This window comes from Apis cerana, linkage group LG1 (genome assembly GCF_029169275.1).
Source record: "Apis cerana isolate GH-2021 linkage group LG1, AcerK_1.0, whole genome shotgun sequence".
NCBI classification, from domain to species: domain Eukaryota; kingdom Metazoa; phylum Arthropoda; class Insecta; order Hymenoptera; family Apidae; genus Apis; species Apis cerana.
The window spans coordinates 9,852,465-9,878,985 of record NC_083852.1 but is presented as its reverse complement, the minus strand read 5'-3'; the positions used below and the strand labels follow the sequence as shown (position 1 = coordinate 9,878,985).

The following is a 26,521-nucleotide window of genomic DNA, read 5'->3' as shown; positions in this document are numbered from 1 at the left end:
GATATACGCATCCCTCTATCCTGCACCCACGCACAACAGCTGACTAAATAACTCGATTTTTAGATCACCTTGCTTCGCGGAACGACGACCTCGATCGAAACTTTAGGAAGCAAAATTTATTTGCGGGGATAAAAACACGTCGGCAGGTGGTGGTTTCCATCTTATTCGGCGTGGAGAGATTGACATTTGCCCACTCGAAGAGAGAGAGAGAGGGAGAGTTTCAAGGAGGCAGGAACAAATGGTTGGCGAGCTCGTAAATACAGAAGCGCGTGTAAAAGTACGGCGGGGCACGGGATGGATTAAAACGCGCGTGCTGGGTTACGGTGGTGGTTACGCCGGGGTGGTCCGACCCCCCGTTGCGAGTAATGTCGATGAATTATACCCATAAGTCTGTGCCAATGTGCGTGACGTGTCCTGCGGGGAGAATAGGCGACGTCGATTCGTCCAATCAGGCTACGCCCTGTAAATGGAAATCCAAAAGTTCCCGTCCCGTGTATCTCTCCTCCCTAGATTTGCATCCGAAACGATATTTCCAAAAGATTCGAGGATCTTGTGTCGCAACAAGTTGATCGATTTTTCCGCCGTGGTTAACTCGATCGAGGAGGGTCGATATATGTATTAGATTTGTTAAAAAGAGGAGAAGCGTCGAGAAGAAGGAGCGAAGGGGTGTCGCACGCACCCGGTAACCCAGTCCCGTGACCCACCGCTGAAAACGGCTGAAAACCCTCTCCCTCTCCCCCCGTGTTTGGAATTGATTCGACCGACTACCCCTCGCTTTTTCATCCCTCGGTCCTTGGGGTGCGGCGTTTCGAAAGGGGAGTGCAAACTCTCTGGAATATTATTGCGGCGAGAGAGACGAGCTCGACGAAGTCGCCAAAGTTTTCCCTCTCCCCCTCGTTTTCCTCCAAGAGGAGAAGAATACAACAGTTTTCGTTAAATAATCCCGTGACCGCCCCTTTCTCCGATTTCCCGCGTGGAGAAACAATCGATGCAATGACGCGTATCAGGCGCGAGCCGGCCTCGGTTATATCAGATTAGAGACCGAGCGGGAATAATTCGTCGGATCTTTGTCCCTAATCACAATTGATACACCAACAACGTGGCAAAATGGAGGCGTACACCCGGTATACATACATTTTACCATTCGCCGCGTAACATGTCGGGCCCGGTTGTTTATCGCTCAAATAGCCGCCTATAGGCGTGATCCCGCACGGTGGCTAGTATATTTAGGCTTTCGTTAGGTGTGTGCATATAATATAAACATTCGATACGCGTTGCACGCGCACACGTTACCGAGCTACGTAAATACAAGCCCGGCGTAGCTACGCGCACTACCATCACCACGTGGCCAATGCCTCTCTCTCGCCCGTTGTAACCCGCGCGCGCCGATATCGATGGACGCCCGCTCGAAATCGATGGCCGCTTTATTACGACGAACGATGTATAAGCGGTATTCCAGCGCTGAATCCTATTATTATACCGGACAATTATAATAATTATTTGCCTTTCTCGTCGTAACAATTAATACCGCGCGGACTGGACGCGATATCGCGCGCGTATGTGCCCAGACGCGGTATAGAACGCGTTATACCTATACCTCTGCAACACCCCTATCTACCACCATCGCCTTCTCATCCTCCAATCCTCTTTCTCTCTCTACCTTCCAACCGGTAGGGAGGAAGGAATAGAAGGGGATATCTTGGCGGACTAGGTTTGGAGGGCTTTGGAACTCGGTGTTTCGAATGTGTTGGAAATATATATATATATGTATATGTATATTACGAACGTAAACGTTTACCGCGGAGGAACGCTAATCAACTGACGCTGGTTTCGCTGCGTCGTTCGTTCGTGGGTGGCTGGCCCCGGTCGTTTGTTTAGATGGAGTTGCAATATTATCGACGATATTAATTAATATTACCGAGCCATAGGTAATTAGCATAAATCGAGGGAGCGTCGTAACAAATATCCGGGCGAGGGGGGAAGGGAAAGAAAAAGCCCCTCCGCCTCCCCGGTCCCAGGCAATTAGGATTTCAATTAGATTTCAACGATATACGCGCGCGAAGCGGGATGGCGAATTTTGACAAATTCGGCCGTCTGGAAGGTCTGGAAATTTCGGGGACGGAATGGATGGAATGGAAGCCGGCCGCGCTAAACGGCCCGTTTATTTACCGTTATTTACGAAGTAAATTTGACCGGTGTCGGTATTAAATTATACCTTGTAATTTCGCCGATCAACTCGTTAACTAAATATCTACGCGCAAATTAATGGGGGATACACCCCTCTCCCTCCCTTCCTTCCTTCCTTTCTTTCCTTCTGAAACGGAAGATAAACAGAAACGACACGTGGGAGGAGAAGGATTCCTCCCCTCGACAACATCGATTCTTTCCCTCCCTCCCTCCCCCTCTTCTCTCGCACTTTTCCCTCGGAGATTTTCGCGCGGAAAAAATACAAGGTCGATATCGAAGCGGCGATATTCAAGCTAAGAAGAAACCGTTCGCGGCCGGTGTACGAGGTAAGTGGCGGCGGTGAGTTTAATGGTAAAACGGATAGGGGTTGGAGAGGAGCGTCGGGGGAGGGGGGGCGGTGGAAGGGGAGCGGCGCTGGAAGGGGGGCGGCGGTAGTAGCGGCGCTGAAGCGGGCGTGTAAATAATTTCTGATATAATACGGTTAAAAATTACCAAGTTTAAAATTAAATAATTCATTTTAATACTGGCTGGCGGCTGGCCGGGGGAGGAGGGGGGTGGTGGAGACTGCCGCCGTGGAGACTGAGAAACCTGCTGGCGGAGGAGGGAGGGGGGGCACAGGAGCGTACCTACTCGCAGGGGGTCGACGGGGCCCGCGCCCAGGAGGCATCTATAAATTTCTAAACTTAATAAATACCTAATGGCCAGACCTGCTTTGTAGCATAGCGCACTGTAGATTTTACTTTACTGTAAAGGCAGCGGACTCTTCCACCCCCACCTCGCCCCTCTCCTCCCCCACTCGGCTCCCCTTTTTCGTTCTCTCGCCCAAAGGTTGGATTTCTCCGTGAGCTCGTGAAACTTTCAACTTTCAGCGAGGGGGGTGAAATTTTTCGGCACTGCCTTCTTCCTTCTTCTCCTCGTCCAACCAACTGATCCCTTCCTCCGCGCGGGATCCCAAGACGAATCGAATCGAATCGAGAGAGAGAGAGAGAGGGAGGGAGAACGAAATGAAGAGAAACGGAGCATTATCGGGAGCCGTGTGCACGCTCGAATTCCTGGAAAAAAGGGGGACACGGTGTGGCACACGCTGGACTTGCATTGTTGCGCCGAGTAATATAAACAATTGGCCCTGTCCATCTCCCGGTTTCCGGCCGTCACTCGGAAGCCCCGACATTTTTATGGATCGCGGCACCCGCCTCCCTCCCTCTCCATGCCTGCCTTGCACTCTCGATCCCCTGCCTACCACGAGGTTTCTTCTTCCTTAAGACCTCCGCGAGCCTGAATATTAATGCGACTCTCAGTTTACATATTCCCCTCCCCCCTCTCTCTCACTCACCCGCTCCAGCTACGTATTCGAACCGCACGACAAAATCCTTGGAGATTTCAAACTTCGCTTCCTCTCCCTTCTCGAGCCGAATCTCGTTTTATTATTTATTATTTACGAGTCGGGTAAAAACCGAGGCTGAGAAATTAATCGAATCGATATCGGATTTTGAGATTCGATTTCGATTTCGATTCCGAGTTTTCTCTCCCCCCTTTTTTTTTTCGGGCGGGGAGGTAACGAGTTTCAAACGAGTACGAGTCGAAAACGATCGATGTATCGTGATACGATGCTGGTGGTTCTCTTTGTGTTATTCGTTGTGCAGTCGGTCCGCTTATTAACGGAGGAGTTGGCTTGTAACGTTGATACCTGTGTATATAAATTGCGAGCCGAGGCAAACAGGAGTGCAAAGAATTATTCCCAGTCTTGAATTTCACATTTTTCTTCTACGTAGAAGCCAGCATCCATTCTCTCGATAATATCTACATTGTGAGCGAGACCGAGGGTTTGTAATTAATTTAACACTGCGTACCGTTAACCGTCAACCTGCAACGCGATTCGATCGTAATCTCGGACCGACTATCGATACTCATCGCGAGACGAAGTTAAAATTACCTTAAAATTACTCGAACTGGAAGAAAAATGAAAAGTCGCGCAAAGCGTCTCTTCTCGCTCCGTCGTCAAAGTTTCGATCGAGAATATATCACCTGTTGGAATTACGTAATTAGATATTCTTCCCGATTGCAACTCTCTCTCTCTCTTTCTCTCGATTCCGAATAACAATAAAACTCGATCGAGATAAATATTATACATCCCCTAGCGGGATTATTTAATTAATCGGATTTAAAATTAACAAGCGGCGATCGCGAGTATAATATAATTCCACGAGACGAAGAAAGGGTCCTTAAGAGAAGGATATTCGTTTCGAGTTATACCGATACACGAACGCACGTTTCTCGATAATTAATTCCTGGGTTCCGCAACCCATTCGAGGACGTGTACACAACACGTAACGCGGCGGGAACGCGCCGATAGGAAAGGTCTCTCTCTTCCCGTCCATCGTGAATCGAAGCTGCGGTATCGATCTACGAACCCGTTTGCCGGAACCCGCCTCCGAAGGTTTCGACCCGAAATACGGAACGGGCCGCTGCTCCCTGACAAATCCACCTCCACGAATTCGTACTCCTCTCCTAATTTCATCCCTATCCCCTGCGAAACAACCGATTCTTCTCGCCGCTTTCTGGGGAATTCGACGTGGAGAAGAATCGTAAATTTTTCTCCACGATTCCGATCTCCCAGCAGTCAATCACGGGGGGAGGGCCGCGCATTGCCGTGGAACAGGCTGCGGCATACATTAATCACCGATGCTAATGGTATCATAGCCGGCGTAGCTGTTTCGTAGCGGCGCACGCAAATTCACGTTGGAGCGAGAGGGGAGGCGAGCCGTATAAAACCAACGCTATCCTCGCTCTCTCTCGACTTTCCTGCACACGAAGAGGAGCGCGCAATCTCTACCATGCGCCAACGAACGGTCTGAACAGTCGGCGATAGATGCAACGCGAAATGGCAGCCAGTCGAATGTTGCGTCTTCATTATTCCGGCTTGCGATTCCTTTCAATGGGCCCGACAGCCGGAGCAGGATAAGTGTCCCTCTCTCTCCTTCTTTCCTCCCCATCCCGTATTTATCATCTTCCCCCGCACGGTTATTATACGCGCGTATAACTCTCTATCCATCTACCTCTCCCTCTCTCCCTTCCCCGCGGTAATCGCGGCTGTATTCGCCGCGAAAAGGCATTAAAAGTTAAATAAAGCGACACGCTTTAGCCCTTCTCCGGTTTCTCCGGTAATCGGCTCTCTTCGCTCGGAATAAAACGTGGCTCGAGACGACACCTGACTACGATGAAATAAAAATGAAAAGCGTACGTATACGTATACATATATATATATATATATATATATATATACACGCACAATATTTCGAAAGAATAAGAAGAGACGTAAGTGAAAGGGGGAGGAGGAATAAATAAGTAAGCCGAAAGAATGCGAGGAGGGGGTGGAATAGCGCGGGTGGGGAGGGAAGAATGGACAGAAGAGAAAGTCAGAGGGGGCGCAATGGCCGCACACACACACTCTCTCTCTCTTTCTCTCGCGAGGGGGTGGAACGTTCCGGAGAGTTTCGAGGAGGCAGTGGCAGAGATGGATGCGGAGGCGGTGGAGGCGGAGTGGAGGTATAGGAAGAGGCAGAAGTGGAAGAGAGGAAGAGGAAGAGGAAGAGGGATAGGAGGGACTCGCTGGAGGGTGGAGGTGTGGGAGGTGGTACCGGGAAGGTGGAGATGGAGGTGGAGGCGAACGAAGAGAAGGGACGGGGTTCGTCCTATCAATCACGGTATTATTATCGAGTCCGTGATTAGCAAGGCATGCTAACGATATCTCTGGCCGGAGGCAGAGGGCAACGCTGCCCGTGTACGCGTATATGTGTATACACGTGTATACGTATACGTACGTACGCGTGTGTACGCATCGTTCGCCGAGTTGCTCTCCGAGTTGCCGAGATGGATATGCGTGCGCCGTACGTATTTCTCTCGGTGCACGTGTGTCGACGAGCCTCCGGATCCGGTGGATCGGTGTTGGCCGCAATGCAACTGGAGTGGCCGCGATGCGATTCCAGAGAGCGGAGCGGAGGAGAGAGAGAGAGGAGAGTGCGCGTGTATGCGCCGGTCATGGTACCCGATGCAACGACGATGGTGGTGGTGATTTCAACGGCGAGGGGGAAGGGAGAAGGAACGAGGACAGAGAGAGGGAGGGAGGAAGAAAGATAGGCTCGGCTAGGCCGGCTAGATAGGTCGGAGAACGACGAGGAGGAGGCTCCACTGTTACCAGCGCTGTTTGGCTCCTGTCTAGGCTACCGACTGTAACCTGCCTCCCTGCTACCGTTCCCGGCTTCCGTTGCCTGCCTGACGGGGCAGGTCGTTTCTACTTTTCTTCCTCGATCAAAAATCGATGCGTGATCTCGCCGAGATGAGAGATGCTTCGAGCGAACGCGGTAAAGAGAGGAAATTCTTTTAAAGTCGAAAGGGTAATCGATAGAGATCGAAATCCTCTCTCATCGACGGGCGTAATGATCGTTCCTGGACGAATCGTTCCCTCCTGGTCGGCCCCTATCTCTGGCGTGCGGCCGATATTCGGGTTATACGGATCGCTCGCAATGCGATTCGCGGCTAAACGCGTTACGGGGAACGTAATTTAGTCCCGGTCGCATAGCCCGTCGTAGCCGTGTTCGTGTGCCAATGTGTTTTTCGCTATATATATATATATATATATATATATATATATTATACATATATGTACACGCGACACGAATCTATCCGCGTTCGATCGCTCGTCTCTTTCCTTCCTTCCATTCTCTCTCTCGCTCGTTCTTCGCCCCCTGTCTCTGTGCGGGTAATATTCGCGATGCGGGGAGTCACCGGCGGCGGCGAATTCACCAGGGATGGAGACGCGTGGGGCAGAGTGGGGTGGGCTCGAGTGGCGGAGGGTGTCGCACAGGCGGCAGGTAATGATATTTCGCGCCCATTATGAAATATTCGAAATGATTTGCCGGGATTGTGCATTTTGATTTGACGTACATCCGCGCAACACGCGGACTACGCGCTCTGCTCCGTTCCACTCTGTCTACTCCCCCGCGTCGTCGACCGCGCTTTCGTTTCTCCGCTTCCGCTTCCACTTCCACTCTCTCTCTCTCTTTTCTCCTCTTCTGTTCTCCGGTTAATCAATTCTCGAGGCGTTGGAAGGTCTTGTTACTCGAGGAGGAATTTTTTCGAATTTCGGCTGGCTGCTCACGAACACGCTCGCGTCTCGAACACGTTCGATGAAATCCGGTGAAATGTGAGTCCCTGGGGCGTCGTTAATACCCGTATTTGATGCAATAACAAAGCAATAAATATTTAATAAAGTATTAAAACGTATAATAATAACGTAATTACCCGGCAGTGGCCGACTCATAATAATACTAATTTAAATTGTAATTTCACGCAGGAACGGCGTCATTCTCTTTATCTTTACGTAGTTTCAAAGTTTATTCCGATCGATGGCCTTCCCCTTCCCTCCTCCCCCTCCTAAAATTCCCTGCCCCGTCTTCTTCTCCGCCCAATCCACCGGAGAATCCACTGGAGAGAAAAGGAGAAATGTTGCGTGTCGAGAAAAAATCCGGGATTAAATCCGGGGGACGGAGGGGGTGTAAAGAGAGAGAGAGAGAGAGACAAAGGGGATAGATCGACGGAGGTAGTTGGTTTAAATTCTCTTCTGCTACCGCAAACATGCATAATGCAGCCAGGCGGCGCGTGTAAACGCGTGAACGCCGGACGGTGCCAACCGCTAAATACAAAAATCCCCAACCACCTGTGAAGCACGCCGCACCGTCCGGTGCCGGCGGTATGTGTGCGTTTGCCCGTTCGTGTGTTTTTGTTGTTGGTGTGAGAGCGCCGCTTTCCGTGTCTTTCTCTCCTCTCTCTCTCTCTCTCTCTGTCCACGATATAGCTGAGGGAGGATTGTGCGTGCGCGAGGTTATATATATATGCGCGCGCGTGTGTGTGTGTGTGTGTGTACGTTTCCAAGTTAATTACAGCATAATTGCGGTCGACATTTTGTTGTTCGTCGTTCGTCGCAGTTGTCGGCCGGCTGACCCTGCGCCGGGATCGCTTTCGGATTTTCTCGCTCGAAAATTCTTGCGATATCACGCGCGCTTATTAGCATTACCCGTCGTTGTTACACGCTCGAATTTTCGGCCTCGTTACACGCGCCGAATTACGCGCCTCCCATTCGCAAAATTATTCGCGAGGCTTCTTTTCCCACTTTCCTCCCCTCTCTCCCTTTCTCTCTCTCTCTCTCGTGATCTCTCTGCCCGTTCGATCAACTTTTTCCACCCCCGTACGTTCTGTAGGAGCCAGCCTTTGTCGCGAGAAGGAGAAGATCCTCGAAACGACGATCGAAAGGGATCCTCCTCTCTCTCTCTCCCTGCTCGAGACGATCGAACGCAACGGAGGGAAAGAGAGTGTGCATAGAGAGAGAGAGGGATGCGGAAGAGAAAGCATATGCAAGAAGATAATGGGAGAAAGGGGAGGCGAAACGGAGCGAGAGTGGCGGCGGAGGCCTCGTCGAGGAGAAAGACGGGCAGAGATGGAAACGAGGAGGTGTAGATGGGCACAAAAGCACGAGATATTCAACCCTATCGGATCGTATATATCTGCTCCACCCTCCCACCCCATAAATTGATGCCAATGTACCTACGTGGCCCCGGCACGTTATACGTCTGAATATTACGCACACTCGGCCCTCATGGACATCGGGGGTGGCAAGAGGTGGCAACGGGTGGGACTAGGGTAGCAGGGAACAGGAGGAGGAGGAGGGGGCGAGGGTGGAGAGTGGGCGTGAGGGGGGAGCAATGCTTGGAAGGGTGGCCAAAGCGGCGAGGCACGGTAAGAGAGGGGTGTAGGCGGCCGCGTACCTACACGAGTCGCACACCATACCTCGGTTATACCGAATAGAACACAATTAAGTAAATGAGCACGGGTTGCGCGCGCTATAGATACCCTCTATTATGTGTATTGATCTCTAGCACGGACTCCAGTTACACGTAATACGTGTTTTGTCATTTGCGCGTTCGTACGTACCTGCCGATCCCCTCCCTCCCCCTCTCTCTCTCTCGTTCTCTCCGTTTCTATGCATGGATCACAGATATCAACGGAGGAGGAGAGAGAGAGAGAGAGAGGGAATCGGATGAAACGGGCGGAGAAATGAATACGAGGGGGGCTAAGCCTTTATCGGTGGAGCGGACTCGTTAAGGCGCCGCCTTGAGGCGAATTTTACATTTTTCTTCTTTTTTCCTTTTTCTTCTCCAAGCGGGGATGATTTATCTTACGAAAGATTTCGATTTTCGAGCGTGGCTTTTCGCCTCGTCGAATGGAACCGGATGAATTCGTTCCTTTTTTTTCGGGGACGAGCGCGCCGTTTTTTACGACTTCCCAACTCTTTCGCGCAGAAATAATTTGCGTTAATTTCTCGCCTGGAAAGCCGGATACACGGTCTCCGTGGCATCGTCGGGAACGGGAGATAAAGTTTCTCGGCAAAATTTCGAATTTATCCGCGTTTCCACTCCCGTTATTAAAGTACGGCGGAAGAAAAAGCGCCATTTCCATATTCTTACTCGAACGCATCGTTCGAATACACCCGGTTGAAGGATCACGACGCGGCTCTTTCACCGATCTTTCGCAACTGCGACTTTTGCAACTCTCGTTACGCGGAATAAAAAGGAGGAACGATGGTTGTAATAATATCGAGATACTATTTGGAAACAGTTCGTTGTTTCTCCAACTGCCGTTTCCACGTAATGTACACGCGCACACCCATACGCGCGTGTGCGCGCGATACGTCAACAGGAAGCGGAAAGATAGTTATCTAGCGAATAGGTAAAAACGGCGAGAGGGGCGAAGAGAAGTGACCGTGCAGACGCCATAGTTATTTATTTTCCCGAGGCTGATTATAATATTACGCAAGCCGGCGGTGTACATACACGGTCTCGTCGTAATGCGGATGCAAATACGACCGAGTCGAGTCGAGTCGCGCAAATCTTCGCCCGGATACTGTATTTTATTCATACGTTCGTCCACCTGCGAGAAAAAGAAAAGAAAAGGAAAAGGGAAAGAGAACGGCCGCACGCATTCTCGCGCCACGTCCAATTCCTTTCGCGCGCGCGAAACAACCTTCCCCAAGATCTCGAGAGTTGTACGTACATTTACAATTTAAACCTTTTACCGATCGAAGTTGAGGAGACGAATAGAGAGAGGGAGAGGGAGATAAGAGTGCGTGGAAGGGGGGAAAGAGAAAGAGAATCCGGCGGCATCACGTTCGCAGACACGTGAGAGAGTTATTATGCGTTCCTTGATTCGTCACGTAGATGTATGCTAAATTCTTTTCTTTTCTTCTTCTTCTTTTTTCTTCCACAACGTTCCAAATAATCCTTCGACCGTGCAATCGGCTTCGCTTTAAAAATTTTCCTTATCGAGAAACGGATGATCTTCTGAAAAAAAAGTGGAAGAAGAAGCATCGCGCGGATAAAGACATCGTGTATTGTTCTTTCCGCTCGGCGGGATCGTCGATTTCTCTAATAAACGGAAGCGCGACGTCACGAGAGGATCTTATTTAATTCGTACGTCGCATGGAATACCGGTTATAACGATAAAGACATTATACTATATACACATAAACGCACACAACTGACCGGCCATCGTGTACGTACGATGCACTTACGTAACACACGATGCAAAGACACGTGCACACATCGGATACGTCTCGCCTCCTCCCCTTCCCTTATGCGCTCTTTCGCATAACGATATATTATTTATATAAGCGGACCCGTCCCGGCAAATCGTTCCACTCTTTGCAAATTACCAGAGAGAAGCACGTAGACCGCGGAATAATGGGCGTCGAGCTGCTCTCCAACGAAATTTTCCGAAACGAACGATCCTCGAGTGACCCGCTTCTTCTTCCCTCCTCCTCTTGCAATCAAATACAGTACTTTTCGCGATCACGTAACCGGTTTGTAATGCGACGGGGAATCAAATTGACCGGATTCGCGTAGATTAATTTGCTACAAGAATGGGCGTATTATAATCGGTGGAGAATTTCGGAGGAGACACACGTCGTTCGATCATCGAGAACGACGTAACGTTAAAATCTTTGCTTGACAACCGCGAAAAATTCATCCCACGTTACATTTAGCCACTAATGGTGCGCAATCGATGCACGTTCGAGGGTGGCAAAGATATCTCGAGGCGATATTTATATCCTCGATACGATAAATAATCTGGAAGCTCGAGGTGCTTGATCCTTATAAAAGATCCGTATTGATTTACTCCGCCGTTTGTTATCGCGTCCAAGATTCGAAGGAAACTTTCAAGAAAATGGCTCGATTGAAGAAAAGGTGGAGGAGGGAGCTGTTCCTGCCGGAAGTGGCTCGCGCTCCGTAACGTTATTTTCTGATTTCCCATTCATTCGTGGTCCGCCGTTTAGTTTCGATTTGCCGCTTCGTTACAACGGGCAGGAGATTTACACGGTCAGATAGGATTGTTGCCGGCCTGGCATCTCCTCTTCCGCCCTCCCTCTCCCCCAGCCAGCCCGCTAATACCCTCTTCCTTTAACGCCACCGCTTCCTCCTCCTCCTCCTCCTCCCCTGCAGTCGAATATACCGCCGCCCACCACGCCGTACCGCGGATACAACGGGATACGAGTGTGCAAGTGTTGTACACTCTTCTCTACCGTGGCTTTTATATAACCGGCCGTCGTCACCGGCTGCGATCTCCCCGCGATATCTCGCCTCGTAATCGCGTTCTTCTTTTTTCCCCTCCATCTCTTTCTCTCCTTCCTTCTTTCCTTTCCTCCGCCCGGTTGGCCGATCTTTCCTGTCAGATAATCCGCTTAGCGCGTACTTTGCATTTCAAATACGCCGGCCCGATCGCCGCGTATTCACCCGTCCGGGCATACGTCCCGGCCACTTCCGTCAAATCGACTCGCCCCGTTCGTTTCCTCTTCTTCGAGAGCAGCGATCTCGTTTCCGCGCCTTGCGTGTCGTCAACAGAGGGGACAGAGAAAAATTGATCGTCATTTTCCGATCGATTAGCCGATCGAAACTCAATTGACACCGATTTCGACTCTCCGCGCCGTATTAGGTATCCACCTTTAACCTATTCCCGCGTTAAATGGAAATTTTTAGCGGGGGAGGAGGGGGCTCGGAAGGGAAGAGGTCTGGTCGAAGGGTGGAGGACGAGCGCCGTGGAAGGTGAAGCGAAAGGGGGATGAAGGAAGAGGGAGAGGAGGGAGGAGAGGAGGGTGTGCGTGCGCGAAGGGGCCGACGAGGAGGACCGGGCGGAGAAAAAAGGAGGGGGAGAAAAAAAGAGGAGGGAGGGAAAAACGCGGAGGAGAGAGAGTCGGTGTGGTGCGCCCAGCAAGTAATAAGTTAGTAATAATATTTTCACAATATCTCTCCTGGATTGGATGTTATTTCATTATATTTTATTGCCTCTTACTATTACTCTTGCCGGCGCGCAACCCCTCCCTCGCCCCTAGCCAACCCCTCGCCGACCAATACTATCGCAACTACCCGTCACTACCACCACGCGGCCCGGTCGCGTCCCAGTCGCTCTGTTTTATTATCTCGAGCCTCTCACCGTGCCGGGGGAATTCACTCGCGGAACTCATTATTGAGGAGTTTATTCTGCTGTAACCATTGCTACCCCCCCTACCTCCTTGTTTCTCCCCCCCAACTCCTGCTGAAAATCTTGAAAATAAATCTTCTTTCTTCCTTCCTTCCTTTCTTTTTCCCCTTCGATTCAATCGATTTCGATCTTTCTTCGATTCCCTCCCCTCCGCTCGAATTAAGGAACGATAAGTGTAATTATCTTCCGCCGCAATTTGGCTCCGCGAGATTGTATTTCATCTTTCTACGAATATAACGCAAGAAAAGGAAGACGTCACATTTTCGATTTTCGTCTTTTCGATATATATATATTTTTCTCTTCGTTACAGATCGTCCAGAGCAAAGATATATATCGGCTCGCATGGAGAAGAGCAATGTACCTGTCATGGAGGAAACGGGAGCTCTGCTATCAACGGTATCGACGACGCTCGAAATCTCGTAATCTAACAGGTAAGCTGTCGGATTTGTCGCTGCAATTTTCAGGGAGGAAAAATCTTTACACCGGCGGAAATCAATGTAAATATCCATCGATTACGCGTCAAAGATCGGGTGAAACAGCCTGTTGCCGCTTCGAACAATCGAGGAGGATAAAATCGAGGAATATTGGCGATGATATTTATTCTTCCACTCGTTGTTCGATAAAGATATTCCAACATGTTGGATACAGAAGTTCCTGCCGAATCTTCGAATAAATTCCTGAAATCCGCGTTTCTGAAGGAACTAATTAACTCTCTCTCTCTCTCTCTCTTGAATATCCTTTGAAGGAAAGAACCGTGCGCGCGTGCGCGTAGTAAACATCGGTCGTAACAAGCGGCACGAAGCGAAATTTCAGAGGGAACAGAAGGGACGTATTAATATAAACTTGCCGTGACTAATACAACAATTTATCCAACCGCGGCCGTTTAAACGGTTACGACCATCCCGGGCGACGATTCTGTCGCGCGTGTTAACTCGCACGCGTTTAATTCGTCCCGCGAATTAACTCGCTCGCCCACATTCCTCCTCCATTTTCTTTCTTTCGAACGTTCCCCCCTCTCTCTTCTTCGAGGGATGCCTCTCCCTCGACCCGACAGTTCCAGTTCGACATCGGTAATTTCGTTCAATTTAACTTTATTCGATCTAATTTAATCTAATCCCCCCCTCCCCCGTGTTCGTGGTGGAAATTTTATCCAGCCTCGTTGTTATTATTATTGTTATTGTTGTTGCAAAAATGAGGGATTAAAAATAAACGTTGGAATAAACGGATATACTTTCGAACGGGTTTTTGCCGAGCGAAACTTCGCCGAATCTCTCCCTTCTGTTTGACGTTCCGTGAAATATATATATTCTCGCGTTGATCGTTCCAGCGGTCGTGTCGTTCTCTCTTTCTCCCTCTTCCTCTCCCCGTCTCCGTCGTTCCGTGACCCTCATACGTTTAATTGTTATATTTATAAAGGGGGCAGGGCTTGGCGTTGCGTGGTGATACCCGGTCGAAGGGATACCACCGCTTTCTTTTTTCCTTTTTTCTTTTTTTGGGGGGAGGGGGACGAGAGCGACCCCTCGTTCCTGCAGATCGATATTATCCCGAATATTAATTCGATTTTCTCCAGTCTCTCTCTCTCTCTCTGCTCCCTTTTCGCAGTTGGAAACTTTTCTCTTCCCACGTTTCGTTCCTCCGAGAACATTTTTACGCGTATGATTTTAGATAGATGTTTGGGGATATTCGATATGCAAATATACCGCGGTTTCGCCACCAAGAATATCTTTTTTTAATATTAATTCCCGTTGTTAACAAGGGGATCTCGTTTACGTTCCCTTTACCGGGTTCCCAGTGTGTAATAATAATAAAATAAAGGAATATGTATTGTAATGATTAATATTGCACGAGAATTTATTCTATACGGCGAGCAGAGGCGAGAGAATACATTTCCATTAAATTCGACCAAGTTTATCTTTATCGCGGTACGTATCAATTATTAAAGTTCGTAATGCTTTGTTACATCCTGGAAAGAAGGGAAGAAAGTCGCGGAATTTTTATCCTCATAAATATCGTGTCGGTTATATACGCGAAATAATCGTCCCGATATTATTATAATATGCCGCAAAGCCGATCATTGGTGTCGCTGCTCCTCTAGCAGGAGCTCGTTGAACGACCCAGATTGTTCGTGCGGCAATGGTAACTTCCATTCTCAAAGAGAATTGAATCGGAATTGATTTCGATTCCAAATAAAATCTTGCCCCGATCTGTCGAAAACTTTTCGAAACCGCGTTCGATTCGACACGGAAGAGCAGAGAGGGAATAGGAGGAGGTCGAATATTGGACGACTAATTACCTAATCACTCATTATCTGCCGCAAGCTCAGGGACGAGGTAGATCGGTGGTGCGCGTGGGGAGGTCGCTGGGTCGTAGAATAGGTTGCCCGGAGGGTCATTGTGATACGCGAAGCAGAATCATGCAGGATCGTATATTATCGATTGGAGGGAGGGGTTCGGTGGACCCCTCCGTTAGAGATCCCACGAATCTTTTTCCTCCGCCGCGATCTCGAATGTATCCGATCGCGGTATTTGGAAAAGTCTTTTTCCCGATCAAGGAGATATTTCGAGAAGGCGAGAGTGGCACTTTTCTTCATCTCGGAGTTTTTATCGATCGAGTTCGAGCGTCCACCAACGACTTATCCGTGGTGATATCGTGGGGTTGGCCGAGGAAATGGCGGGCAGACGAAATGTAAACACCGCGTGGCTCGAAAAAAAGGGTACGATTTAAGGTCCCGGGCAGAACAAAGGCCCCTATTTAAGCATTTTACCTCTCAACCGTTCGTCGCCATAGGATCTTTCTCCTTTTTCCCTTGATTCACCTCTGCCTCTTAATAAAGATGTCGCGTTTTCGAGCGATTACTCGAACTGGTGGGGGAAATCCGTTAGGCTATAGGGTGGAAAAAAATATATATATATATAAGAAAGAGGGAGGGAGGGGGCCAAGCGATCGGGAAATAAGTGGTACGATCGGGCTTTCAAGCTTTCTTGTAGCGCGTTCCACCCCAACACGGGGATGACAGCCGTTGAATAATAGAAGGAGCCACGTCGAGGTTAGATATTCTTACGATCACCGAGAACCCTTCTCTTCCGGCGATACACAGCTAAAATCCTTAATAATTCAGCCGCTGGCTCGAGCATTATCCGTGCTTCCGATTGCATACAACTATATAGCCGCGCGATAACCGTATCGAACTGTGCGTCGACTACCTGCCAGGAGTCTGATCCAATCCTCCGGGAGGAAAGACGGGAGAAACCGAAGACTCTCGTCCAAAGACTCTTTCTCTCCTCGAAAAAAGTGAACGTAATTTGGGAGAGGGAAGGGAAGGAGGCCGAAAAATTGTTGCAGTCGCGACTTTGTCCTCCGCCAAACGCGCACGCACCTTCTTCCTTTCGCCAAGATCGTTAGCGCTCGTCATTTCGCGCCATCGTGCAACGAATACTCGAGCGTATCAGATAAAAGAGGAAGAGAGAAATAAGTGAATCTTCTCGATGAATAATTAAACGAAAGAAACGAGAGAATACGCATATATGCAGAGCGAAAAGGGAGGAAAAGGCCGACTTGGGGCAAAGTGTACTTGCATCGATAGCCTTGCCTCGCTTGCACCCGTTCGTACGTACACGAACGCGCGTATACACACGTACGTGTACACGCGTGCACACGAGACGCGTATAGTGTATCGGTACAGGTATAGAGAATGGCGTGGATGGGGAGAAGTGAGACGGGGGATGAAATGCGGGGTCGCAAGTCGGTATTGTCGTCGGTTACAAATCAAATACCCGATATCATTGTTTGGTACAAGCCAGCCACCCGTCCACCCACCACCCACTCCCCTTTTATGCCACCCCTTTCTGCAACGTTAACCCAGCCCTACCCACCCTCCCCCAACCTGTATACCCTTCCCCCGACCACGACTAATAACTGCTGGCAGAAACGTTGTCTCCCTCGTCTAGGCCTAATTATCGCCTCGCGCCTCCTCCCCTCGCGAGAGGGGAATTTTTCTTCACGATGACGCGAAACGAAAGGGGGGAAATCGAGCAGAAGGCGATACTGCGAGATATTGTGGATTTTAAGATCGACGCAAGGAGTGATGCGTTCCTAATCGCGGAGGGAGAAAGGGGGCAGCGTTTAGGAGGGAGAGGTAAAGGGTGGCGAAAGTAAAAGGCGAACGAGAAGGAGGAGGTGAGACTCGAGGCTAGGCACCGCAGCCGATTAATGATTCAGGGGCAGAATTTCGAGACGCTGAAATATTAAGCGCCTAACTCTTTCTCTTTCTTTCGCGCTTTTCTTCCTCTTCTTCCTCTCTCTTTATTTCTTTTCCACCCCGTACGTCGTTGCGCACCGCCTCTTTCTTCCTCGTTTGCCTGTACGGCCGTGTGCATGTGTGTACGCGCGTTGGGTCCTTTCACGTTGCACGCGCTTACTACACGCGCGCACGCATCAATGCCAGCCTCCGCTCGCACGCTTAGCCACACGGCAGCACCAGCAGCATCATCAATATTTCCCTTTGCTCACTGTTCTTGTACAATACGTACAGCAAGGCTGTCCCTGTAATTCCGCGAGGAACGGCCCCAGCCAAGTAACGATTACTCGGCAAATGGCTAATTTTCCAGCCACCCTGTACGTACTCGCCTCTTCTTTTCCCTCTTTTGTTGCTTCTCGACCGAGATCGAACGCGATTCGAGGAACATTTTCGAAAACTTTCCACGAGGGAGGATACCGTTCTATTCTATTCTATCCTATTCTCATTCATAATTGGGGAGAAACGACGCCAACTTTTCTCCGTATTTGTATCTTGGATCCCAGTCGAAATTTTTTCCCATTCTCCGCGGCCTGGAACGAGGGAGGGGGCGTTAGTATACTGTTTGCAGTTAAACAATATTACGTAGTAAAATTTATGACCGCCAGCCTCGCCCTTACAATGCGCCCTCTCGGCCTGTGCCACGGCTGAAAGTATCAACGATATGAGAAATACGAGCGTTATAGCCGCTGCCACCCCCGCGCCTACGATGATCCACGGCTTAACGGAATACTGCCTCTACCTGCCTCGTTTCTCATTTCTCTCTCTCTCTCTCTCCCCTTCTCTTTCTTCCTCTTTTTTTTTTTTTTTCGAAAATCTCCTCCCCGTCCGTTCGGGACGAGCGCGTTTCCTCGCGGAGTCGTCTCGTGTCGCGGAAGAAAAAAATGGGATCAGCTTTCGAGTTTTTCGAGGCGATAACTCATTCCCTTCCTCGTTCCAGCTTTAACGAGCATTCGATGCGCATCCACGGATGTTTTTTCCACGAAAAAGTGTTTTCCAACGAAATATCAACCGTTTTCTTTCACTCCAAATCGTTCGGTCAATCTTATTCGAGGGGGGAAGAAGAAAGATCTCGATCCTCCCCGAAATTGAACTGGTCGTCGCAGTTTTTATCGTGACGCAATCTCACGCCCGTTTACGCGGCATCACCCGTAAAAATCGTGCAATATTCCCTTCCTCGGGAGTCCCGCGAGTGTCGTTGCTGCGCTCGATTCGCGCTTTTACGCTTTTAATATAATACGCGTTACACAAAAAGCCGATGAACGATTTGCCGTGATTCTCCTCCCGTCTTCAGTCATTCGCGCTTTCGAGTCGTCCAAGGTCGAGTTTTTCCTCCTCCTTTCGTTAGAAATTGGGATTCGATAAGTTGAGTATTTTCAAAAGCTTGATCGCGATGGATAATATCGCGTTTTGAAATCGTAGCTGGGAATTTTTTGTTATTTTTCCTTCTTCCTTTCAATTCAGATCAGATATGCGAAATAATTTAACCTTTTTGCTCGGCTAAGCGTGATTTTAAAAGAGCATTCATATTTATGAGTGATTATTATATGGTATGGTAATTATTCCGCCGTTTTGTCATTGTCGACTCAGCCTCCATTAAATCGATCGATGTCGCTGAAACGTGAAAACAAACACGTCGTCATTTTATTATATATTTAAAGACAAGAATCGTAACCGAAGGAGTTATCCGGTGTTCGAGAGATTTGGAAATCTCCGATTCGATCCAAGCTGTTCCACGCGTTTCGATCGTGAAAGAAGTCGAGAAAAGGGAAGGAACGATTCTACGAAATCTACAAATTATATATTATCGAGAAATATAATTTTCAATAAACGAAATAACTTCCTTCCAATTTCGTACGCGCGAATACTCCTCCAGTTTCGAGACTCCGCGTCGCAAGTTTATCGCAATCTTCGACTTGGGATATCATCGATATTAATTTGTAATCTAAATCGAAAAGCAATAAGCCGGGGGCAAATAATATTACAACGATAAAGATTGATAATATTACCAAATGAAAAAATAACAATACCGCAATGCGATACTTAACGAATCGAAGAACGCGCTTATAGAAAACGATCTATATTTAGCTTTCCTTTTTCCAGTGCGAAACTTACTTATCGTCTCTCTCTCTCTTCCTATCCAGTTATATTATATACCATCAACTCGAATCGATTATTTATCATTAAACACCTGGTATCGCGAGTACTTACTTAGCGTTTCGAGTCGAATTGTCGACCCCTCCCCCTCGTTCCGCGCCTCCAACACGGGAGAAGGGAGAGAAAAAATTAATCGAGCCATCTCCCCGCGTGGGAGGGGGATGCAAGATAGTCCCAAAATTCGCGTTAATAGCCATTTAGGAGTGTCTGCCGGAGTCGAAGGGACAGACGCGCACCGTCTCTTTGTACCCTTAATTTCATTAGGTCGGCCATCTCTCCTTTCTACCGGCGAACCGTAACTCCGTTATCGGGAAGCACGACTCCCTAAATACGACCCGTTAATATTTTTCCTCCCATCTCGAGGAAACGTTCCTCGACGCGTCGTCGTTGTCGTTAAATAATCGTTTCCACCCTCGTTGCAATCAAATTAGCCCGTTCCACGAACCGTGGAACCATTCTCTCTCTCTCTCCCTCTCTCGTACCATACGTATACATATATACATATATATATATATTCTTTCACCGCGAATCCCTCTTCTCCTCCTCCTCCTGCTCCTCATCGAAGGAGAAGAAAAAAAGAAAGAAAGGAAAGAATCGCAAAACATCCGACTACGAGACTCCGCTCGAGGGTACCGAAATCACGATCGAATTTTCGCGAGAGAAAAGTGCGAGTTGGACGATCGGGAACGTTCAAATTCCGAGGAGACTCCGGGTAAAGAATATATCGCGCGGATCCACTCGTTTAAGTCTCAGGGGGTGGCGGCGCACGAAACGCGCCGGTTGGTCCGGTGGAGTTTCCTCGGGAGGGGGTCTCTCCGTTTCGGCGGGACAGAGGGGGAGGGATCCGCTCGAAGAGATCGGTCGAAATCCAGGAAGGAGCGAAGACGGAGGAGGAGAGCGAAGGAAAAAAAGAAGCGGTCGGTAGGGCACGACGATGTTCGAAGCAAGCGTCGACATCGCGATCGACATGGAGGGCAGCGAGCCGCCACCAAGGGAGAGGAGATCGCGAAAGGGGGGTGCGGCAGGAAGGAGCAGAAAGAGAGAGAGAGGAGAGGAGAGAAGGACATGGGAGGACCGCGAGAGAACGCGGCGCGAACCGGAACGGGAACGCGAGCAACGTTCGAGCGGCGGCCACCACCACCACCGCCGCCGCCGCCACCGCCGCCACCATCGCCACCACCACCACTACCAGCACCACCACCACGAGCACCACCACCACGAGCACCACCACCACCACCACCACCACCACCAGCATCGCCACGATCACCACCTCCGGTGGCATCGGTGTACGCCGTGACCTCCTCTCGCCGTCATCGGTGGATCGTAGTTTCGGGAGGCCGATCGGCGGCCGGGCTTCTCCTCTCCGATCTGCCGCCGCGGAGAATTTCTCTTCTTCCAGGCGCGAGGCCGAGAGAAGGCCGATCGCGCGAGGGAGAAAGAAGGAGAGGCGGTATTAGGCGGTCTCGGGGGGCGGCGCCTGTCGGCGCGTCCGATCGGAAGGTGAGGCTCGCGATTGGCCGATGCGGCGGCGGGGCGAGGGGAGGGGGCGAGGGCGCGCGAGCGTTCCTCCACCCGCGCCCGTGGCTCGCTTCGCGGCATTCTCGCTCCTCGTCGCTCGACCGTACACCTGTCTCGCTCCCCCACCGGCGCCCACCCCCTCCCCGCCCCGCGCCCGCCGGCTCCACTCCGCGGTTCTTTGTCCCGCCTGCGCCCGTCCCTGTCGCACCGCCTCGCCCGCGCTCTTTCGCCAAGCGCCTCTCGCTCGCTCGCTCGCGCTCTCCGTCTCTCTCTCGCTCTCCCGGCTACCCCCTCCCGCGCCCGCGCCCGCTTCCCGCGTCCCCTGCCCCCTCCTCCCGCCCCTCGCCTCCCTTCCCTCCCGCCCCGCGGAGTCGGCGCTCGCACCGCAGCAAACACACGGTATCGGCGCTCGGCCGCCTCACGGACCTCTCTACTGCCGTTCGAGCGAGCCGTCGCCGCGGCGAGCCTCTCAGTTGCGACGCGCTCGTCACGGGGTGCAGATCGTGCGCGCTTCGTCGTGTCGCTCTATCGGTCTCCGCAACGCGCGCGGCCATACACAACCGCGCGCACGTTTTTCCCTCCCCGTATCGAGATAGAGATAGACAGATAGAGAGAGAGAAAGAGAGAGAGAGAGAGAAAGAAAGAGAAAGGGAGAGAGATAGATAGACAGAGATATACAAAGGGAGAGAGAGAGAGAGAGAGAGAGAAGAAGAAAGATTCATCGAGCTCGAATCAATCTTTGGTGCTCCGTAAACGAGAGAATTTTTTTCAGTGTTTTCTTTTTTTTCTCCCTCCCCCCCCTTCTACTTCTTCTTCTTCTTCTCGGTGTGATTCTCTTCTCCTTGTTAATTGTTGTGTTGTCGATGTAAAATATATATATATATATATATGTACACGTAATTCGGTGCTCGACGACGAACATTTTTGGAAACGTTTTCCTTTTTTTTCTTCTGGGGGGGAGACAAACGGCAAACGTCTCTTCTACCCGATTCTTCTCAAGGGAGAAGAAAAAGATCGTGACGTGGTGGGGGAAAAGAAACTGAGTGAGAAAATCGTGAGAAAAACACACGTGTGAGTTTCGATCGAGAATCGAATCGTCGTGACACGTGATAATAAACATACTCGCGGCGAGATAGAAACACAGAGAGAGAGAGAGAGAGTGAGGGAGATAGTGGAAGGAAGAGAAGAGTCGTCCCGGTTTCGGTGGCGCGCGCGTGGAAACGCACGGTGTTGTCACCCCTTTTTCGAAAGTCGCGCGCGAGCGCGCGCGCGCGCTGGCCCACGCCAGCCGGTTGGCTCGTAATCCGCGGGTTGACGCGACGCGACGCGACGCGACGTGACGTGGATCATCGGTCGATTCTCGCATTCCCGGCGCCGTGTTGACGATGCGCCCCGTTCTCGCGTTACCGTGAATCGCGCTGGACTCGGATTTGAAAATTGGAACTTTGGCCGAGAGCAAGCTCTCGAAACTCGTCTCCGTGTCCGAGGAACGAACCAACGAACGAGCGAACGAACGAACGAACGGAGAGGGAGAGGGAGAGGGACAGAGAGAGAAAGAGAAGGAAGCAGAGAAATGAAATCGGTGACGAGATCCTCGGGTGAAAGAATCCCGTGCACGTTCGACGGATAGGCGAGCCAACTTTTTTGTTTTTTCCCTTCTCCCCCCTCCCCAACGGACGAACAGAAGAGGGAAAAAAAAAAAAGGAGACGCGCGTGGCATCTTTCTCGCGTCTCGTGGCTGTGTGTACGTGGTGTGTTCCAGATGCGGCCTCGCTGTTGAGAATTCGTTGGTGACCGGTCGGTCGAGAGAGGGAGAGGAGAGAGAAGTTTCGACGACCGAAAAACGGAGGGAAGGGTGAAGGCGAAAGAGGAGGCCGCGGAACGCGTAAGGAAGCGCGCCAAAAGGCCGAAGGAGGCGGGGGAGGCGGAGGGGGAGGAAGAGGAAGAAGAGGAAGAAGAGGAAGAAGAGGAAGAGGAAGAGGAGGAAGAGGAGGAAGAGGAAGAGGAGGAGACAGAGGGAGGAAGCGGGACAAGGAGGAGGAGGAGGAGGAGCGGCGAGGAAGAAGAGGAAGGAAGGAGAGGTGGAGAGGAACGAGTACGAGAGCGAGAACGAAGAAGAAGAAGAGGAAGAGGAGGAGGCGGAGGAGGAGGAGGAGGAGGAGGAGGAGGTCGGGGCGGAGGAGGGAAACGGGGTGGGAGGAGGAGGAGGAGGAGAGAGGAACGGAAACGGAAGAGGAAGAGACGATCGAGGCCGGAGGACGAGATTTCTCGACGCGACAAACATGACGCAGCAAAGCGGGGCTGGGTCGCCCCAGCAATTCTGCCTACGTTGGAACAATTACCAGACGAATCTGACCAACGTGTTCGACCAGCTTCTCCAGAGCGAGAGCTTCGTTGACGTGACCCTTGCCTGCGACGGGCACAGCGTGAAAGCGCACAAGATGGTCCTGTCCGCGTGCAGCCCCTACTTCCAGGCCCTTTTCTTCGACAACCCGTGCCAGCACCCGATCGTCATCATGAAGGACATCAAGTGGCCCGAGCTCAAGGCCGCCGTCGAGTTCATGTACAAGGGGGAGATAAACGTGTCCCAGGAGCAGATCGGCCCCCTCCTCAAAGTCGCGGAGAGCCTCAAGATACGCGGCCTGGCCGACGTGAACAACGAGCACGAGTTGACCTCGAGATCGAACCTCGAGGAGGCGGCGAACGCCGCGCTTCACAGGAAGAAGAGGCGCCGAATATCGGGCGAGAGGTCGCCCCCCGCGTGCAGCCCCGACCGGATCCCCGGCTCGGGCAGCATCCCCGACGACCAAGAGCCGAACCAAGTGGGCGGCGGAGTGATCGTGCCCGACATCCACGGCATGCTGCCGAGCAGCTCGACCCCGCGGTCCCTCGGCTCCCCGGGCACGCCCAACGTCTCCGTCACGCCGCAGATCAACCTCCAAGAACTTCCGGTGTCGCTGCCCCTGCCGCCGCCGCCGCCGCCGCCCCCTCAGCCCGGCCAGCCGAGCTCGCACTCCATACCCGCTCACCACGTGCCTCCCCACGTGACTTCCGGTCCCCACGCGCCCGTCAACCACCTGACCGCCCATGGCCAGCAGCTCGTCGTGCAGCAGCAGCAGCAGCAGCAGCAGCAACAGCAGCAGCAACACCACCCCCAGCCGGGACCCATCCCACCTAATCCGGGGGACGATCTCGAGATCAAGCCTGGCATCGCCGAGATGATTCGCGAGGAGGAAAGGGTGAGTGAGATCTCTTCTCTTTTGTATACTGCCGAGCATTCCCGAGTCGTAGGTACGGTGTACGACGCGAGGAACGAATTTGGCGCCGCGTGGAGATCGCCTCGCCGGCGAAACGACCCACGGCGGGGGCTCGAGGGAGGGGGGAGCACGTTTGTCGACGCAACAATCGAACGAGGGTAAACATACGCGACAAAAACCGCGCGTAAACAACAACCCCGTTTATACTCGTTTCGAGATACATCTATACATATACATATACATACATATATATATATATATCCATGCGGCGAATCGTAAGGAGACGTTGTTTCTAAACGAGAATAGCGCGAAAAATTAGATCGGGACGTTTATCCGAAAGTTGGTTAAAATTAGTCTCGTTTGGAAGTGAAAAGTCTGGAAAGAACGGAGGAGGTGCAAAGGATGGAGAGAGTGGCGGCGCGCGATTTGTAATTGGGGAGGAAGCGGCTAGACGACGGCTAGGCTGCGAGAGATCGTAGGTTAGGGACCGGGCCAATTACGGAGCATCGGCCACGGTTCGGAATGTTTTCGAGCGTCGTCTCTGACGGGGAAGACCGAGCCTTTTGCCGGGTGAGGTCCAATTACCCGGCGATCGGCTTCGACGGTGTGCACTAATTGAGAGTATCAATGAACGTCAATGAGCATAGTCAATATTTGGACGGGGAGCATTCGACCGTTTTGTAACGTTCTTTTTGTTAAAACGAATGACAAATATTGACTACGCGCTCGTTCGCGCATACGTGACACACACCGGGTATCGACTGTTCTCGTTAATTACATCGGGACGACGGTGTCTCCTGCATTATTTATCGTTCGCCACCGACGCAAGTTATTAAACGAACAGCTAGTGGCCGGCGCGTCCTCTCGTTTCGCCTCTCGTTGTCGTCCACCGCAACCATTCGTCCATCGTTGTTTCCTCCGTCTTGAACCTCGCTGTTAATAAATCGTTGATATTTTTTCTCTCTCGGAAGAAGAGAGAGCCTGCTCTCCTCCCCGCTCTTTTTGTAACACGGATCATTCTTTTTTTATATATATATATGTACACGAAGAAGTAGATACGACGCCGATTTTTCTCCCTTTTTTATTTTTCCAAATAAGTTTAATAAGGCACGCTAGGGATTTCGGCGAACGTCGAATTATCAAATGTGCCGGAATTATTGGATTATCGTGTTAATATTCGTATACATGATAATATTATCGCGTGTAATGCAATTGTTGCAATGCAGGAAAATAAAAATACGCAAATCCAACGAAATATCTCGAAAATCTTTTTTCGTTTGTATCGAATACAAAGAAAATACGTACACACACATATATATATATATACACGCTTCTTCGATCCATCTCGCGCAGATCGATGCGAATTCGACCGTTTGCTGAGCAAAGCGGAAAATTGAAGCGAGCGGTCGGGGTATTATTTTTCTATCGTAAAGTATATATATATATATATATGATATGGTGACGCAATCGGGTATGTATAATGGGTATAACATTCCGCGGAATTCCATTATGTTAACGCAACCACGTTCCAATTCTCCGGGTATGCCTGCTCGTATCGTAATACGCTAGTATATCGCAACTATTCCGACGAAACCTCTCCGATTAAAATGCCTAATTGATGCGGGTACACCTAATACAAGGGCCAACTCTCTCTCTCTCTCTCTATTCGTTCTCTATTCGAGGGCAATAATAAAAGTAACGCCTCCTCTTTACGTATCCTCCCTCCCCCTCGGTGTATCCTATACAAGTGTATAGGATAACGTCGTGAAAAATACTCCTTCCGGGTAGGTTGGAGGAGCGGCGCCACTCAAGGATGGATTATCAAAGATTTAGCCGCCGCAAAGGATCGTTCCAGCTGGATTTCCTTCGGATTAAAGAGCCTTAATGAAACGAAATTTAAATATAAATTGTCTTTTAACTCGCGCTTCGATCCGGGATGGCCAGGAAATTGGTGCAAACGGAGGAGTCGAAGGGCGATCCTTGGCGAGAGGATTGTTATTCCTTCCGGGATAATCGTGCATGCGCGTCGCAAGCACGGTTGGGAAAAATTTAATCTTCCCTCGCGTTGTCCTTTTTGCCAATAATATACACGTTGCACTTCCTCCTCCTTCGCGCAGAGACAGATATATTCCTGTCGCGACGCTCGCACAGATGGATCTGAAACGGTAAATCGTGCACGAGGGGGGGACTACATATTTCCTTCGCTCCGTCCCGTTTAAATTAGTGCTTTTTTCCCCGGCTCTTGATTGTGTTTCCTCCCAAACTTTTCACGCACGCGTATCGATCCTCCGGGCTCGGTGAACGCGTAACGGGCCAGCTAAGCGATATATCAGGAGCGCGATTTTGGGCGGAGGAGATAGGAGGGCAAAATTGAAAAGTTTGATGTATTAAAATGCGTGCGACACCCTCTTCTTTCTCTCTTCCTGGCGGAAGCCTGTGTGTGTGTACCGGCCTGCACTCGATTACGCCGGCCGTCAAAAAGTGATCGAGAGTTGCGCGCCTTATCGCGGGCTCCGATCTT

At 50.7% G+C, this 26,521-nt stretch overlaps 1 protein-coding gene across 10 annotated transcripts in view; it reads left to right on the top strand.

Annotated features, from left to right (window-relative positions):
- Nucleotides 1–26,521, top strand: part of LOC107993719 (protein bric-a-brac 2-like) — a 208,467-nt gene that overhangs the window by 20,569 nt on the left and 161,377 nt on the right. For 6 of the 10 annotated variants that reach the window (XM_062081978.1, XM_028669277.2, XM_028669275.2 and 3 more), the window contains exon 1: nucleotides 22,880–23,982. In XM_062081978.1, the coding sequence (XP_061937962.1) occupies nucleotides 23,026–23,982 (957 nt within the window). In that variant the 5' untranslated portion in view covers nucleotides 22,880–23,025. Of the gene's footprint in view, nucleotides 1–13,084; nucleotides 13,206–22,505; nucleotides 23,983–26,521 lie in introns of those variants that run through there. The other 4 variants (XM_062081994.1, XM_062082094.1, XM_062082150.1 and 1 more) reach the window with 1 other exon arrangement.